Below are 19,390 nucleotides of genomic sequence, written 5' to 3' on the forward strand. Positions count from 1 at the left end.
ATTACCACCACTAGTAATGTTGATGCTTCACATGTTGCTAAACCTCCTACTATCAATGGTAAAATAATTGGTGTTGGCAATGTTTCTACTCCTAATGCAAAGCGTGCAAAACTGCCTGAAACTGCTAAAACTGCTGAAACTGTTTGTGATAAAACTGCTGAAATTTTTCAAAATATTGGGGACAATGATCCCATTGCTGTAGATCATAATGGTTTAGATTTTGATGATTGTCATATCTCTGAACTAATTAAGTTCTTACAAAAACTTGCTAGAAGTCCTAATGCTAGTGCTATAAATTTGGCCTTTACAAAACATATTACAAATGCTCTCATAAAAGCTAGAGAAGAGAAATTAAAACTTGAAACTTCTATTCCTAGGAAGTTGGAAGATGGTTGGGAGCCCATCATTAAGATGAAGGTCAATGATTTTGATTGTAATGCTTTATGTGATCTTGGTGCAAGTATTTCTGTTATGCCTAAGAAACTCTATAATATGCTTGACTTGCCACCATTGAAAAATTGTTATTTGGATGTTAATCTTGCTGATAATTCTACAAAGAAACCTTTGGGGAGGATTGATAATGTTCGCATTACGGTTAACAATAACCTTGTCCCCGTTGATTTTGTTGTCTTGGATATTGAATGCAATGCATCTTGTCCCATTATTTTGGGAAGACCTTTTCTTCGAACTGTTGGTGCTGTTATTGATATGAAGGAAGGGAATATTAAGCATCAATTTCCTCTCAAGAAAGGTATGGAACACTTCCCTAGAAAGAGAATGAAGTTACCTTTTGATCTATTATTAGAACAAATTATGATGTTGATGCTTCATCTCTCGATAATACTTGATTCACACTTTCTGCGCCTAGCTGAAAGGCGTTAAAGAAAAGCGTTCATGGGAGACAACCCATTATTTTACTTCTGCACTTTTGTTTTATATTTGAGTCTTGGAAGTTGTTACTACTGTAGCAACCTCTCCATATCTTTACTTTATTGCATTGTTGTGCCAAGTAAAGTCTCTAATAGTAAAGTTGATACTAGATTTGGATTGCTGTGCAGAAACAGATTTCTACCTGTCACGAATTTGAGTAGATCTCTCAGTAGAAGAATCAAAAAAATCTGCCAATTTACATGCGTGATCCTCAGATATGTACGCAACTTTCATTATTTTTGAACTTTTTCATCAGAGCCTGTTAAGTGCCTCTAAAAAATTCGTCTTTACGGACTGTTCTGTTTTGACAGATTCTGCCTTTTATTTCGCATTGCCTCTTTTGCTATGTTGAATGGATTTCTTTGTTCCATTAACTTTGAGTAGCTTTGGGCAATCTCCAGAAGTGTTAAGAATGATTATGTCACCTCTGAATATGTGAAATTTTGATTATGCACTAACCCTCTAATGAGTTTGTTTTGAGTTTGGTGTGGAGGAAGTTTTCAAGGATCAAGAGAGGAGGATGATACAATATGATCAAGAAGAGTGAAAAGTCTAAGCTTGGGGATGCCCCCGTGGTTCATCCCTGCATATTTCAAGAAGACTCAAGCATCTAAGCTTGGGGATGCCCAAGGCACCCCCTTCTTCATCGACAACTTATCAGGTCACCTCTAGTGAAACTATATTTTTATTCAGTCACATCTTATGTGCTTTACTTGGAGCGTCTGTTTGTTTTTGTTTTTGTTTTTGTTTGAATAAACTCGGATCCTAGCATTCTTTGTGTGGGGGAAAGACACGCTCCGCTGTTTCATACGAACACTGGTGCTCTTAGCATTACTTTTAATGTTCATGGCGAAGGTTGAAACTGCTTCGTTCATTGTTATATGGTTGGAAACAGAAAATGCTTCATGTGGTAATTGGTATATTGTCTTGAATAATTTGATACTTGGCAATTGTTTTGCTCAAATAGATCATGTTTAAGCTCTTGTATCATGTACTTTGCACCTATTAATGAAGAACTACCATAGAGCTTTTTGAAATTTGGTTTGCATGATTGGTCGCTCTAAAGTTTAGATATTTTCTGGTGAAGTGTTTGAACAACAAGGAAGACAGTGTAGAGTCTTATAATGCTTGCAATATGTTCTTATGTAAGTTTTGTTGTACCGGTTCATACTTGTGTTTGCTTCAAACAACCTTGCTAGCCAAAGCCTTGTACTGAGAGGGAATACTTCTCGTGCATCCAAATCCTTGAGCCAAAATCAATGCCATTTGTGTCCACCATACCTACCTACTATGTGGTATTTCTCTGCCATTCCAAAGTAAATTACTTGAGTGCTACCTTTAAAATTTCATTCCTTGTCTTTGCAATATATAGCTCATGGGAAAATATTCTTAAAAACTATTGTGGTAAAGAATATGTAGCTTATGTATCTTATTTCTTATAAGTTGCTTGTTGAGCGGTAACCATGTTTCTGGGGACGCCATCAACTATTACACCTTTGTTGAATATCATGTGAGTTGCTATGCATGTTCGTCTTGTCTGAAGTAAGGGCGATTTATCATGATCAAATGGTTTGAGTATGCATATTGTTAGAGAAGAACATTGGGCCGCTAACTAAAGCCATGAATCATGGTGGAAGTTTCAGTTTGGACATTAAACCTCAATCTCTTATGAGAATATTATCTGTTGTTGAATGCTTAAGCATTAAAGAGGAGTCCATTATCTGTTTTCTATGTTGTCCCGGTATGGATGTCCTTAAGTTGAGATCTATCAAAACTGAGAAATCAAATGCGATCTATCTCCTTGGACCTTTGTACTGGTGGCATAGAGGTACCCATTTGTGACACTTGGTTGAAACATATGTAATGCAATGATAATCCATGGAAATCCAAGCTAATTAGGACAAGGTGCGAGCACTATTGGTATTCTATGCATGAGGCTTGCAACTTATAGGATGTCTTATGCATAACACATATGAATTATTACTACCATTGACAAAATTGTTTCTATGTTTTCAAAATAAAAGCTCTAGCACAAAAATAGTAATCCATGCTTCTCTCTGCGAAGGGCCATTCTTTTATTTTATGTTGAGTTAGTTTACCTACTTCTTTCTATCTTAGAAGCAAACACTTGTGTCAACTGTGTGCATTGATTCCTACATACTTGCTTATTTGCATTCATCATATTACTTTCTGTTGACAATTATCCATGAGATATACATGTTGAAGTTGAAAGCAACTGCTGAAACTTATATCTTCCTTTGTGTTGCTTCAAAACTTTCTACTAAGAATTTATTGCTTTATGAGTTAACTCCTATGCAAGTCTTATTGATGCTTGTCTTGAAAGTACTATTCATGAAAAGTCTTTGCTATATGATCAGTTGTTTAGTCATTGTCTTTACCATTGCTTCGAATCACTTCATTCATCTCATATGCTTAACAATAGTATTGATCAAGATTATGATAGCATGTCACTTCAGAAATTATCCTTGTTATCGTTTACCTACTCGAGGGCGAGTAGGAACTAAGCTTGGGGATGCTTGATACATCTCAAACGTATCTATAATTTCTTATGTTCCATGCTAGTTTTATGACAATACTCACATGTTTTATACACACTTTACATCATTTATATGCATTTTCCGGCACTAACCTATTAACGAGATGCCGAAGCGCCAGTTCCTGTTTTGTGCTGTTTTTGGTTTCAGAAATCCTACACAGGGAATATTCTCGGAATTGGACGAAACGAACGCCCAGGGTCTTATTTTTCCACGGAGCTTCCAGAAGACCGAAGGGGATACGAAGTGGGGCCACGAGGTGGCGACACCACAAGGCGGCGCGGCCAAGGAGGGGCCCGCGCCGCCCTATGGTGTGGGCCCCTCGAGCCTCCTCCGACTCTGCCCTTCCGCCTACTTAAACTCTCCGTCGCGAAAACCCTATTACCGAGAGCCACGATACGGAAAAAGTTCCAGAGACACCGCCGCCGCCAATCCCATCTCGGGGGATTCAGGAGATCGCCTCCAGCACCCTGCCGGAGAGGGGAATCATCACCGGAGCGCTCTACATCACCATGCCCGCCTCCGGATTGATGTGTGAGTAGTTCATCCTTGGACTATGGGTCCATAGCAGTAGCTAGATGGTTGTCTTCTCCTCATTGTGCTATCATGTTAGATCTTGTGAGCTGTCTATCATGATCAAGATCATCTATTTGTAATGCTACATGTTGTGTTTGTTGGGATCCAATGAATATTGAATACTATGTCAAGTTGATTATCAATCTATCATATATGTGTTGTTTATGTTCCTACATGCTCTCCGTTGCTAGTAGAGGCTCTGGCCAAGTTGATACTTGTAACTCCAAGAGGGAGTATTTATGCTCGATAGTGGGTTCATGCCTCCATTGAATCTGGGACAGTGACAGAAAGTTCTAAGGTTGTGGATGTGCTGTTGCCACTAGGGATAAAACATCAATGCTTTGTCTAAGGATATTTGTGTTGATTACATTACGCACCATACTTAATGCAATTGTCTGTTGTTTGCAACTTAATACTGGAAGGGGTGCGGATGCTAACCCGAAGGTGGACTTTTTAGGCATAGATGCATGCTGGATAGCGGTCTATGTACTTTGTCGTAATGTCCTAATTAAATCTCATAGTAGTCATCGTGATATGTATATGCATCTCTATTTGTCAATTGCCCAACTGTAATTTGTTCACCCAACATGCTATTTCTTATTGGAGAGACACCACTAGTGAACTGTGGACCCCGGTCCATTCTTTTACATCTGAAATACAATCTACTGCAATCTCTGTTCTCTGTTGTTTTCTACAAGCAAACATCATTCTCCACACCATACGTTTAATCCTTTGTTTTCAGCAAGCCGGTGAGATTGACAACCTCACTGTTAAGTTGGGGCAAAGTATTTTGGTTGTGTTGTGCAGGTTCCACGTTGGCGCCGGAATCCCTGGTGTTGCGCCGCATGATACGTCTCCGACGTATCGATAATTTCTTATGTTCCATGCCACATTATTGATGATATCTACATGTTTTATACACATTATATGTCGTATTTATGCATTTTCCGGCACTAACCTATTAACAAGATGCCGAAGAGCCAGTTACTGTTTTCTGCTGTTTTTGGTTTCAGAAATCCTAGTAAAGAAATATTCTCGGAATTGGACGAAATCAACGCCCAGGGTCCTATTTTTGCACGAAGCTTCCAGAAGACCGAGGGGGAAAGGAAGTGGGGCCACGAGGCGCCGCCACAACAGGGCGGCGCGGCCCTGGCGTGTGGGGCCCTCGTGTGGCCCCCCGCGTTGCCCTTCCGCCTACTTAAAGCCTTCGTCGCGAAACCCCCAGTACCGAGAGCCACGATACGGAAAACCTTACTGAGACGCCGCCGCCGCCAATCCCATCTCGGGGGATTCTGGAGATCACCTCCGGCACCCTGCCGGAGAGGGGAATCATCTCTCGGAGGACTCTTCACCACCATGGTCGCCTCCGGAGTGATGAGTGAGTAGTTCACCCCTGGACTATGGGTCCATAGCAGTAGCTAGATGGTCGTCTTCTCCTTATGTGCTTCATTGTTGGATCTTGTGAGCTGCCTAACATGATCAAGATCATCTATCTGTAATGCTATATGTTGTGTTTGTCGGGATCCGATGGATAGAGAATACTATGTTATGTTAATTATCAATCTATTACCTATGTGTTGTTTATGATCTTGCATGCTCTCCGTTATTAGTAGAGGCTCTGGCCAAGTTTTTGCTCTTAACTCCAAGAGGGAGTATTTATGCTCGATAGTGGGTTCATGCCTCCATTAAATCTGGGACAAGGATGAAAGTTCTAAGGTTGTGGATGTGCTGTTGCCACTAGGGATAAAACACTGATGCTATGTCCGAGGATGTAGTTATTGATTACATTACGCACCATACTTAATGCAATTGTCTGTTGTTTTGCAACTTAATACTGGAAGGGGTTCGGATGATAACCTGAAGGTGGACTTTTTAGGCATAGATGCATGCTGGATAGCGGTCTATGTACTTTGTCGTAATGCCCAATTAAATCTCACAATACTTATCATATCATGTATGTGCATTGTCATGCCCTCTCTATTTGTCAATTGCCCGACTGTAATTTGTTCACCCAACATGCTATTTATCTTATGGGAGAGACACCTCTAGTGAACTGTGGACCCCGGTCCTATTCTTTACATCGCATACAATCTACTGCAATACTTGTTCTACTGTTTTCTGCAAACAATCATCTTCCACACAATACGGTTAATCCTTTGTTACAGCAAGCCGGTGAGATTGACAACCTCACTGTTTCGTTGGGGCAAAGTACTTTGGTTGTGTTGTGCAGGTTCCACGTTGGCGCCGGAATCCCTGGTGTTGCGCCGCACTACATCCCGCCGCCATCAACCTTCAACGTGCTTCTTGGCTCCTCCTGGTTCGATAAACCTTGGTTTCTTTCTGAGGGAAAACTTGCTGCTGTGCGCATCATACCTTCCTTTTGGAGTTCCCAACGAACGTGTGAGTTACACGCCATCAAGCATATTTTCTGGCGCCGTTGCCGGGGAGATCAAGACACGCTGCAAGGGGAGTCTCCACAATCCAATCTCTTTACTTTGTTTTTGTCTTGCTTTACTTTATTTACTTTCTTGTTTGCTGCATTATATCAAAACACAAAAAAAATTAGTTGCTAGCTTTACTTTATTTACTGCCTTGCACTCTATATCAAAAACACACAAAAAATTAGTTACTTGCATTTAGTCTACTTTTTGTTATCATGTCTAGCTCTGCACCTGTTACTTCTTCACCTGAGGAATTAGTTTTTACTTTTAAACAAGGGGATGAGGAGAGTTTTAAAGATGCTTGGTCGAGAATTTTTACTTCTTATCGTAAAGCTGAACCTCAAATGACGCTAAGTTTGCTCCTTAGTAATTTTTATTTTGGTCTTATGATTCGCTATAGATATGCCTTGGATGCTGTAGTGGGAGGAGATTTCCTTCATTGCAATGGGGATCAAGCTTTTAATGCCATAAAAAAGTTGGTTGCATCACATGATTCAGCTAATAACTTTGATTCAGCCCTTATTAGCATTTATAATAGATTAAACACTCTTGAGACAAGAGCATCTCGCTTGAATGAAAATTATAGATATGTTCGTAACCGTCTTGATCAAGTTTTAGTGAACTCTGAACCTTCATTATGGGATCCTACTATTAAAATTGTTATCGGTGACCAAACTCTTCATGCCAATTGTGATATTATGTCTGAATTTTGCTTAATGCTTAGGAGTATTCATTAATCTTTGCAACTTTGGGGATTCGTTGAAGGGGGAGAAGGAATAACTCTTATTGATAACTCTGTTATAATTCCTAAAGGAATAGCTGCGGGTGTGCATACAACCATTCCTGGGAGAACAATATCCATTGATTATCTTGTTATTGAATGTGCAGGAACAGGACAAATCACACTCGGAAGATCCCTGCTGAAACTATTGGGAGCAGTCATAGATATGGGAGAAGGCACCCTAAAATTCACCTCTATACCTAGGGGTAGACATATATTCCCTAAATCAAAGAGTAAGAAAAAGAACAAGAAAGGTAAGGGTAAAGCCCAAGGTAATGTCGATGCTTCATCTCTTGATAACACTTGATACACACTTTCTGCGCCTAGCTGAAAGGCGTTAAAGAAAAGCGCTTATGGGAGACAACCCATGTTTTTACTACAGTATTTTTGTTTTATATTTGAGTCTTGGAAGTTGTTTACTACTGTAGCAACCTCTCCTTATCTTAGTTTTGTGTTTTGTTGTGCCAAGTAAAGTCTTTGATAGTAAGGTTCATACTAGATTTGGATTACTGCGCAGTTACAGATTTCTTTGCTGTCACGAATTTCGACCTGCCTCTCTGTAGGTAGCTCAGAAAAATATGCCAATTTACGTGCGTGATCCTCAGATATGTACGCAACTTTCATTCAATTTGGGCATTTTCATTTGAGCAAGTCTGGTGCCATTTTAAAATTCGTCTTTACGAACTGTTCTGTTTTTGACAGATTCTGCCTTTTATTTCGCATTGCCCCTTTTGCTATGTTGGATGAATTTCTTTGATCCATTAATATCCAGTAGCTTTGTGCAATGTCCACAAGTATTAATAATGATTGTGTCACCTCTGAACATGTGAATTTTTGATTGTGCACTAACCCTCTAATGAGTTTGCTTGAAGTTTGGTGTGAAGGAAGTTTTCAAGGGTCAAGAGAGGAGTATGATATACTAAGATCAAGAGGAGTGAAAGCTCTAAGCTTGGGGATGCCCCGGTGGTTCACCCCTGCATATTCTAAGAAGACTCAAGCGTCTAAGCTTGGGGATGCCCAAGGCATCCCCTTCTTCATCGACAACATCATCAGGTTCCTCCCCTGAAACTATATTTTTATTCAGTCACATCTTATGTACTTTGCTTGGAGCGTCTGTTTGTTTTTGTTTTTGTTTTTGTTTTTGTTTGAATAAAATGGATCCTAGCATTCGTTGTGTGGGAGAGAGACACGCTCCGCTGTTGCATATGGACAAATATGTCCTTAGGCTTTACTCATAGTATTCATGGCGAAGGTTGAATCTCCTTCGTTAAATTGTTATATGGTTGGAATCGGGAAATGCTACATGTAGTAATTCTAAAATGTCTTGGATAATTTGATACTTGGCAATTGTTGTGCTCATGTTTAAGCTCTTGCATCATATACTTTGCACCCATTAATGAAGAAACACATAGAGCTTGCTAAAATTTGGTTTGCATATTTGGTCTCTCTAAAGTCTAGATAATTTCTAGTATTGAGTTTTGAACAACAAGGAAGACGGTGTAGAGTCTTATAATGTTTACAATATGTCTTTTATGTGAGTTTTGCTGCACCGGTTCATCCTTGTGTTTGTTTCAAATAACCTTGCTAGCCTAAACCTTGTATCGAGAGGAAATACTTCTCATGCATCCAAAATCCTTGAGCCAACCACTATGCCATTTGTGTCCACCATACCTACCTACTACATGGTATTTCTCCGCCATTCCAAAGTAAATTGCTTGAGTGCTACCTTTAAATTTCCATCATTCGCCTTTGCAATATATAGCTCATGGGACGAAATAGCCTTAAAAACTATTGTGGTATTGAATATGTACTTATGCACTTTATCTCTTATTAAGTTGCTTGTTGTGCGATAACCATGTTCCTGGGGACGCCATCAACTACTCTTTGTTGAATATCATGTGAGTTGCTATGCATGTCCGTCTTGTCTGAAGTAAGGGAGATCTACCACTTAATGGTTAGAGCATGCATATTGTTAGAGAAGAACAATGGGCCGCTAACTAAAGCCATGAATCATGGTGGAAGTATCAGTCTTGGACATATATCCTCAATCTCATATGAGAACACTAATTGTTGCTACATGCTTATGCATTAAAGAGGAGTCCATTATCTGTTGTCCATGTTGTCTCGGTATGGATGTCTAAGTTGAGAATAATCAAAAGCGAGAAATCCAAAATGCGAGCTTTCTCCTTAGACCTTTGTACAGGCGGCATGGAGGTACCCCTTTGTGACACTTGGTTAAAACATGTGTATTGCGATGATCCGTTAGTCCAAGCTAATTAGGACAAGGTGCGGGCACTATTAGGTGCGGACAAGCATATTTTCTGGCGCCGTTGCCAGGGAGATCAAGACACGCTGCAAGGGGAGTCTCCACAATCCAATCTCTTTACTTTGTTTTTGTCTTGCTTTACTTTATTTACTTTCTTGTTTGCTGCATTATATCAAAACACAAAAAAAATTAGTTGCTAGCTTTACTTTATTTACTGCCTTGCACTCTATATCAAAAACACACAAAAAATTAGTTACTTGCATTTAGTCTACTTTTTGTTATCATGTCTAGCTCTGCACCTGTTACTTCTTCAACTGAGGAATTAGTTTTTACTTTTAAACAAGGGGATGAGGAGAGTTTTAAAGATGCTTGGTCGAGAATTTTTACTTCTTATCGTAAAGCTGAACCTCAAATGACGCTAAGTTTGCTCCTTAGTAATTTTTATTTTGGTCTTATGATTCGCTATAGATATGCCTTGGATGCTGTAGTGGGAGGAGATTTCCTTCATTGCAATGGGGATCAAGCTTTTAATGCCATAAAAAAGTTGGTTGCATCACATGATTCAGCTAATAACTTTGATTCAGCCCTTATTAGCATTTATAATAGATTAAACACTCTTGAGACAAGAGCATCTCGCTTGAATGAAAATTATAGATATGTTCGTAACCGTCTTGATCAAGTTTTAGTGAACTCTGAACCTTCATTATGGGATCCTACTATTAAAATTGTTATCGGTGACCAAACTCTTCATGCCAATTGTGATATTATGTCTGAATTTTGCTTAATGCTTAGGAGTATTCATTAATCTTTGCAACTTTGGGGATTCGTTGAAGGGGGAGAAGGAATAACTCTTATTGATAACTCTGTTATAATTCCTAAAGGAATAGCTGCGGGTGTGCATACAACCATTCCTGGGAGAACAATATCCATTGATTATCTTGTTATTGAATGTGCAGGAACAGGACAAATCACACTCGGAAGATCCCTGCTGAAACTATTGGGAGCAGTCATAGATATGGGAGAAGGCACCCTAAAATTCACCTCTACACCTAGGGGTAGACATATATTCCCTAAATCAAAGAGTAAGAAAAAGAACAAGAAAGGTAAGGGTAAAGCCCAAGGTAATGTCGATGCTTCATCTCTTGATAACACTTGATACACACTTTCTGCGCCTAGCTGAAAGGCGTTAAAGAAAAGCGCTTATGGGAGACAACCCATGTTTTTACTACAGTATTTTTGTTTTATATTTGAGTCTTGGAAGTTGTTTACTACTGTAGCAACCTCTCCTTATCTTAGTTTTGTGTTTTGTTGTGCCAAGTAAAGTCTTTGATAGTAAGGTTCATACTAGATTTGGATTACTGCGCAGTTACAGATTTCTTTGCTGTCACGAATTTCGACCTGCCTCTCTGTAGGTAGCTCAGAAAAATACGCCAATTTACGTGCGTGATCCTCAGATATGTACGCAACTTTCATTCAATTTGGGCATTTTCATTTGAGCAAGTCTGGTGCCATTTTAAAATTCGTCTTTACGAACTGTTCTGTTTTTGACAGATTCTGCCTTTTATTTCGCATTGCCCCTTTTGCTATGTTGGATGAATTTCTTTGATCCATTAATATCCAGTAGCTTTGTGCAATGTCCACAAGTATTAATAATGATTGTGTCACCTCTGAACATGTGAATTTTTGATTGTGCACTAACCCTCTAATGAGTTTGCTTGAAGTTTGGTGTGAAGGAAGTTTTCAAGGGTCAAGAGAGGAGTATGATATACTAAGATCAAGAGGAGTGAAAGCTCTAAGCTTGGGGATGCCCCGGTGGTTCACCCCTGCATATTCTAAGAAGACTCAAGCGTCTAAGCTTGGGGATGCCCAAGGCATCCCCTTCTTCATCGACAACATCATCAGGTTCCTCCCCTGAAACTATATTTTTATTCAGTCACATCTTATGTACTTTGCTTGGAGCGTCTGTTTGTTTTTGTTTTTGTTTTTGTTTTTGTTTGAATAAAATGGATCCTAGCATTCGTTGCGTGGGAGAGAGACACGCTCCGCTGTTGCATATGGACAAATATGTCCTTAGGCTTTACTCATAGTATTCATGGCGAAGGTTGAATCTCCTTCGTTAAATTGTTATATGGTTGGAATCGGGAAATGCTACATGTAGTAATTCTAAAATGTCTTGGATAATTTGATACTTGGCAATTGTTGTGCTCATGTTTAAGCTCTTGCATCATATACTTTGCACCCATTAATGAAGAAACACATAGAGCTTGCTAAAATTTGGTTTGCATATTTGGTCTCTCTAAAGTCTAGATAATTTCTAGTATTGAGTTTTGAACAACAAGGAAGACGGTGTAGAGTCTTATAATGTTTACAATATGTCTTTTATGTGAGTTTTGCTGCACCGGTTCATCCTTGTGTTTGTTTCAAATAACCTTGCTAGCCTAAACCTTGTATCGAGAGGAAATACTTCTCATGCATCCAAAATCCTTGAGCCAACCACTATGCCATTTGTGTCCACCATACCTACCTACTACATGGTATTTCTCCGCCATTCCAAAGTAAATTGCTTGAGTGCTACCTTTAAATTTCCATCATTCGCCTTTGCAATATATAGCTCATGGGACAAAATAGCCTTAAAAACTATTGTGGTATTGAATATGTACTTATGCACTTTATCTCTTATTAAGTTGCTTGTTGTGCGATAACCATGTTCCTGGGGACGCCATCAACTACTCTTTGTTGAATATCATGTGAGTTGCTATGCATGTCCGTCTTGTCTGAAGTAAGGGAGATCTACCACTTGTGTGAACTGTGCATTGATTCCTACATACTTGCATATTGCACTTGTTATATTACTCTATGTTGACAATTATCCATGAGATATACATGTTATAAGTTGAAAGCAACCGCTGAAACTTAATCTTCCTTTGTGTTGCTTCAATACCTTTACTTTGATTTATTGCTTTATGAGTTAACTCTTATGCAAGACTTATTGATGCTTGTCTTGAAGTACTATTCATGAAAAGTCTTTGCTTTATGATTCAGTTGTTTACTCATGTCATTACCATTGTTTTGATCGCTGCATTCATTACATATGCTTACAATAGTATGATCAAGGTTATGATGGCATGTCACTCCAGAAATTATCTTTGTTATCGTTTACCTGCTCGGGACGAGCAGGAACTAAGCTTGGGGATGCTGATACATCTCCGACGTATCGATAATTTCTTATGTTCCATGCCACATTATTGATGATATCTACATGTTTTATACACATTATATGTCGTATTTATGCATTTTCCGGCACTAACCTATTAACAAGATGCCGAAGAGTCAGTTGTTGTTTTCTGCTGTTTTTGGTTTCAGAAATCCTAGTAAAGAAATATTCTCGGAATTGGACGAAATCAACGCCCAGGGTCCTATTTTTGCACGAAGCTTCCAAAAGACCGAGGGGGAAAGGAAGTGGGGCCACGAGGCGCCGCCACAACAGGGCGGCGCGGCCCAGCCCTAGGCCGCGCGGCCCTGGCGTGTGGGGCCCTCGTGTGGCCCCCCGCGTTGCCCTTCCGCCTACTTAAAGCCTTCGTCGTGAAACCCCCAGTACCGAGAGCCACGATACGGAAAACCTTCCATCGAGACGCCGCCGCCGCCAATCCCATCTCGGGGGATTACGGAGATCACCTCCGGCACCTGCCGGGAGAGGGGAATCATCTCCTGGAGGACTCTTCACCGCCATGGTCACCTCCGGAGTGATGAGTGAGTAGTTCACCCCTGGACTATGGGTCCATAGCAGTAGCTAGATGGTCGTCTTCTCCTTATGTGCTTCATTGTTGGATCTTGTGAGCTGCCTAACATGATCGAGATCATCTATCTGTAATGCTATATGTTGTGTTTGTCGGGATCCGATGGATAGAGAATACTATGTTATGTTAATTATCAATCTATTACCTATGTGTTGTTTATGATCTTGCATGCTCTCCGTTATTAGTAGAGGCTCTGGCCAAGTTTTTGCTCTTAACTCCAAGAGGGAGTATTTATGCTCGATAGTGGGTTCATGCCTCCATTAAATGCGGGACAAAGGATGAAAGTTCTAAGGTTGTGGATGTGCTGTTGCCACTAGGGATAAAACATTGATGCTATGTCCGAGGATGTAGTTATTGATTACATTACGCACCATACTTAATGCAATTGTCTGTTGTTTTGCAACTTAATACTGGAAGGGGTTCGGATGATAACCTGAAGGTGGACTTTTTAGGCATAGATGCATGCTGGATAGCGGTCTATGTACTTTGTCGTAATGCCCAATTAAATCTCACAATACTTATCATATCATGTATGTGCATTGTCATGCCCTCTCTATTTGTCAATTGCCCGACTGTAATTTGTTCACCCAACATGCTATTTATCTTATGGGAGAGACACCTCTAGTGAACTGTGGACCCCGGTCCTATTCTTTACATCGCATACAATCTACTGCAATACTTGTTCTACTGTTTTCTGCAAACAATCATCTTCCACACAATACGGTTAATCCTTTGTTACAGCAAGCCGGTGAGATTGACAACCTCACTGTTTCGTTGGGGCAAAGTACTTTGGTTGTGTTGTGCAGGTTCCACGTTGGCGCCGGAATCCCTGGTGTTGTGCCGCACTACATCCCGCCACCATCAACCTTCAACGTGCTTCTTGGCTCCTCCTGGTTTGATAAACCTTGGTTTCTTTCTGAGGGAAAACTTGCTACTGTGCGCATCATACCTTCCTCTTGGGGTTCCCAACGAACGTGTGAGTTACACGCCATCACCGCACTACACTCCTCCGCCAACAACCTTCACGTGGCCTTCATATCCTACTGGTTCGATAACCTTGGTTTCTTACTGAGGGAAAACTTGCTGTTGTACGCATCACACCTTCCTCTTGGGGTTCCCAACAGACGTGTGCTTCACGCGCCATCAAGGACAAACCAGATACTAGAGGACATGCTTAGGGCTTGTGCCCTAGATTTCGGAGGATCATGGGAAGAACACTTATCTTTAGCAGAGTTTTCATACAATAACATCTATCAAAGCAGCATCAAGATGGCACCATTTGAGGCTTTGTACGGAAGGAAGTGTAGATCACCTATCTGTTGGTATGAGGCAGGTTCAAGCAAAGAGTTTGAGCCAGATTATGTCAAGGAGAAACAACAAATTATCGATGTGATTAGGGTAGGGACAGACTTAAGATAGCTCAAAGCCGTCATAAGAGTTATGCAGATCAAAAGAGGAGGACATGGGAACCAAAAGTTGGAGACATGATATACCTAAAGGTTAGTCTTATGAAAGGTCTTTAGAGATTCAGAGTGAAGGGGAAACTCAGCCCCAGATACATCGGACCTTTCAAGATATTGAGTCCGAACCGAGGGTCAGCCTTCGAACTGAAACTACCGGGATAGTTAGCCCAAGTACACAATGTATTTCATGTGTCACAACTACGGAGATGTTAAAAGACACCAGATGAGCCAGTATCCCTTGAAGACCTAGATCTTCAGCCATATTTGACCTATATTGAGAAGCCAGCCAAGATTCTGGAAGAGAACTGGAAACAACTCAGAAACAGAGCTATCAAACATTGCAAGATACAGTGGAAACACCATCCTGAGAGGGAAGCCACCTGGGAGAAAGAGGAGGACTTAAGGAAAGCATATCCAGAACTGTTCAGGTATTACATGTTGGAGATATGCCCAAGAGGCAATAATAAAGTGGTTATTATTATATCTTTGTGTTTATGATAATAGTTTGCATCTCATGCTATTATTGTATTAACCGGAAACATTAATGCATGTGTGTTATGTAAACATAAAAGAGTCCCTAGTAAGCCTCTTGTTAGACTAGATTGTTGATTAATAGATAATCATAGTTTCATGATCATGAACATTGGATGTTATTAATAACAAGGCCATATCATTAGGTGAATGATGTGATGGACATACACCCATAGTAAGCGTAGCATATGATCAAGTCATTTAGTTCTTTATGCTTCAAGCTTTAATATGCATAGTAACTTAATCCTTCGACCATGAGATCTTGTTAATCACCTACACCGGATGGATGCTTTGATGACACCAAACACTACTGCGTAAATGGGTTGTTATAAAGGTGGCATTAAGTGTTCAGAAAGTATAGGGTTGAGGCACTTGTATCAATAGTGGGATTTGTCCATCCTAATGACGGATAGATATACTCTGGGCCCTCTCGGTGGAATGATATCTGATTAGCTTGCAAGCATGTGACTGGTTCACAAGAGATATCATATCACGGTACGAGTAAAGAGTACTTATCAGTAACGATGTTGAACTAGGTATGGAGATACCGACGATCAAACTTCGGATAAGTAAAATATCGCGAGACAAAGGGAATTGTTATTTTATGTGAATAGTTCTTTCGATCACAAAGTAATCGTTGAATATGTGGGAGCTATTATGGATCTCCAGGTCCCACTATTAGTTATTGATCGGAGAGGGTCTCGATCATGTCCGCATAGTTCTTGAACCGTAGGGTGACACACTTAAGGTTTGATGTCGTTTTAAGTAGATATGGAATATGGAATGAAGTTCGAATGTTGTTCGGAGTCTCGGATGGGATCCAGGACATCACGAGGAGTTCCAGAATGGTCCGGAGAATAAGATTCATATATAGGAAGTCACTTTCCAAGTTTGGAAATGATCCGATGCATTTATGGAAGGTGCTAGAATGTTCTAGAACCTTCCGGAAGAAATCACCATGGAAGGTGGAGTCCCGGATGGACTCCACCAACCCTAGCCGGCCAGCCAAAGGGGAAGGTGGAGTCCACCCGGATGGACTCCACCAACCCTAGCTGGCCAGCCAAAGGGGAAGGTGGAGTCCATGGTGGACTCCACCTCCATGGCCGGCCATAGGGAAAGGAAAGGGAGGAGTCCCACTTCCCCTAGGTTTCACCATATGGTAAGTTTTTGAGTTGGACTCTTATTCGAATCTTTGGGCAAACCCTAGGGGTTCCACCTATATAATGAGGAGGAGAGGGAGGGGACCGGCCACCACTTGAGCTGCACCACCCAAGGGCACCCAAGGCCAGCGCCCGAAGTGCCCCCTCTCCCTAAACCCTATCCCCCCTCCTCCCGTTACTCCCGCGGTGCTTAGGCGAAGCCCTGCCGGAGATCTCCACCACCACCGCCACCACGCCATCGTGCTGTCGAGATTCCGAGGAGGATCTACTACATACGCCGCCCGCTGGAACAAGGAGAAGTATGTCGTCATCAACACCGAATGTGTGACCGGGTACGGAGGTGCTGCCCGACTGTGACCGTCAAGATCTTCTACGCGCTTTTGCAAGCGGCAAGTGATCGACTACATCAACCACGAGATCTAATCACGTTAACGCTTAGCGATCTTCAAGGGTATGAAGATCTTCACCTTGTTGCTACCATCTACTAGATTAGATCTTGGCTTGTTATTCGTTCTTGCGGTAGGAATTTTTTGTTTTCAATGCTACAAATCCCTACAGTGGTATCAGAGCCGTGTCTATGCATAGATTGGTTGCACGAGTAGAACACAATGGTTTTGTGGGCGTTGATTCTTTTGTTGTTTCTTGTTATGTGTACTTTTCATCTTGAGGTATGGTGTGATGAAACGGCCCGAGCTAACTTTACATGACCGCGTTCATGAGACTTGCTCCACGCTCGACATGCAACTTGTATTGCATAAGTGGTTTTGCGGGTGTCTGTCTCTCTCACCATAGTTAAGATTCAATCTACTATTTCAATTGACAACACTAGTATCAGCGTTGTGGTTCATGTTCGTAGGTAGATTGGATCTTACTCGAAAACCCTAAACCACGTAAAATATGCAAACCAAATTAGAGGCGTCTAACTTGTTTTTGCAGGGTTTGGTGATGTGATATAGCCATAATGTGATGATGAATATGTATGAGAAGATCATTATTTTATTGTGGCAACCGACAGGAGCCTTATGGTTGTCTTTATATTTCTTGTTGTGGCATTATTTCAAAGTAGTTGTAATAGTTGCTACACGCGGTGAACAACCATGAAGACGGCGCCATTCACCTTGACGCTACGCCGACGATGATGGAGATCATGCCCGTTGATGATGGAGATCATGTCCGTGCTTTGGAGATAAAGATCAAAGGCGCAAAGACTAAAGGGCCATATCATATCACATATGAATTTCATGTGATGTTAATCCTTTTATGCATCTTATATTGCTTAGATCACGACAGTAGCATTATAAGATGATTCCTTTCACTAAAAATCAAGATAATGAAGTGTTCATCCTTAGTTAGCACCGTTGCTAAGACTTGATGATCGGACTTGGTGTAGTTGATTTGGTTTGTGTAATCACTAAGACAATTCGAGGGATATTGTTTTGAGTGGGAGTTCACCTAGTTAATTTCAAATTAATAGTAAACTCAATTTTTCATAAACTTAGTCTAAACTTTTGCAAATATGTTGTAGATTATGGCGACCCCTACCATCAAGTTTAATTCATTCCTAGAGAAAGAAAAGCTGAAAAACAATGGAAGCAACTTTGCGGATTGGTTCCGTAACTTGAGGATTGTCCTCACTGCTGGACAACTGCTCAATGTGCTCGAAGCACCATTGGGTGACCCACCTGCAGAAACAGCTACCAATGAGGCTAAAGCTGTTTACCTCACTGGGAAGACACAATACTCCACAGTTCAGTGTGCCATCCTCTATGGTTTAGAATCGGAGCTTCAAAAACGCTTTGAGAACCACGACCCTCATGATATAATCAGTGAGCTCAAAACGATATTTGAAACTCATGCGGCCATGGAAAGCTATGATGCTTCTGAAAAGTTCTTTAACTGTAGAATGGAAGAAGGCAGCTCCGTTAGTGAGCACGTGCTCAAGATGTCTGGGCATGCGAAGAAACTCCAAGACTTGGGAATAACGATTCCTAACGCCTTGAGGATTCATTGTGTTCTTAAATCACTGCCAGCTAGTTACAAGAACTTCGTGATGAACTACAACATGCAATGCATGAACAAGACGTTACCTGAACTCTTCTCAATGCTGAAAACTGCTGAAGTGGAGATAAAGAAAGAGCACCAAGTGTTGATGGTCAATAAGACCACCAAGTTCAAGAAGCAGGGCAAGTCTAAGGAAAAGGGTAAATTCAAAAAGGGCGGCAAGAAAGCTGACGCACCTCCTAAGAAACCCAAGACTGGCCCTAAACCTGATACTGTGTGCTATTACTGCAAACAAGAGGGACACTGGAAGCGGAACTGCTCAAAGTACCTGGCAGATCTGAAGAGCGGCAACATAAAAAAGAAAGGTATATCTGATATACATGTTATTGATGTCTATCTTACTAGTAATCGTAGTAGTGCCTGGGTATTTGATACTGGTACGGTTGCTCATATTTGTAACTCGAAACAGGAGCTACAGAATAAACGAAGACTAGCGAGGGACGAGGTGATGATGCGCGTTGAAAATGGATCCAAGGTCGATGTGATCGCCGTCGACACGCTCCCTCTACATCTACCATCGGGGTTAGTTTTAAATCTAAATAACTATTATTTGGTGCCTGCGTTAAGCATGAACATTATATCTGGATCTTGTTTATTGCAAAGCGGTTATTCATTCAAGTCTGAGAATAATGGTTGTTCGATTTATATGAATAATATCTTTTATGGTCATGCACCTGAGATGAATGGTTCATTTCTATCAAATCTCGATAGTAGTGATACACATATACATAACATTGATGCTAAACGAAAGAAATTAAATGATAATTCTACATATATGTGGCATTGTTGTCTTGGTCATATTGGAGTGAAACACATGAAGAAACTCCAT

At 40.8% G+C, this 19,390-nt stretch overlaps 1 protein-coding gene across 1 annotated transcript; it reads left to right on the forward strand.

The window, feature by feature from the left end:
* Positions 1-18,028: 18,028 nt before the first annotated feature.
* On the forward strand, positions 18,029-18,551 carry LOC139835656 (uncharacterized). Its single transcript, XM_071825514.1, has 2 exons — positions 18,029-18,421; positions 18,531-18,551. The coding sequence occupies exons 1-2, from the start codon at positions 18,029-18,031 to the stop codon at positions 18,549-18,551; spliced, it is 414 nt and encodes a 137-aa protein (XP_071681615.1).
* The last annotated feature ends 839 nt before the right edge of the window (positions 18,552-19,390 follow it).

This window comes from Lolium perenne, chromosome 2, assembly GCF_019359855.2.
Source record: "Lolium perenne isolate Kyuss_39 chromosome 2, Kyuss_2.0, whole genome shotgun sequence".
NCBI lineage: Eukaryota > Viridiplantae > Streptophyta > Magnoliopsida > Poales > Poaceae > Lolium > Lolium perenne.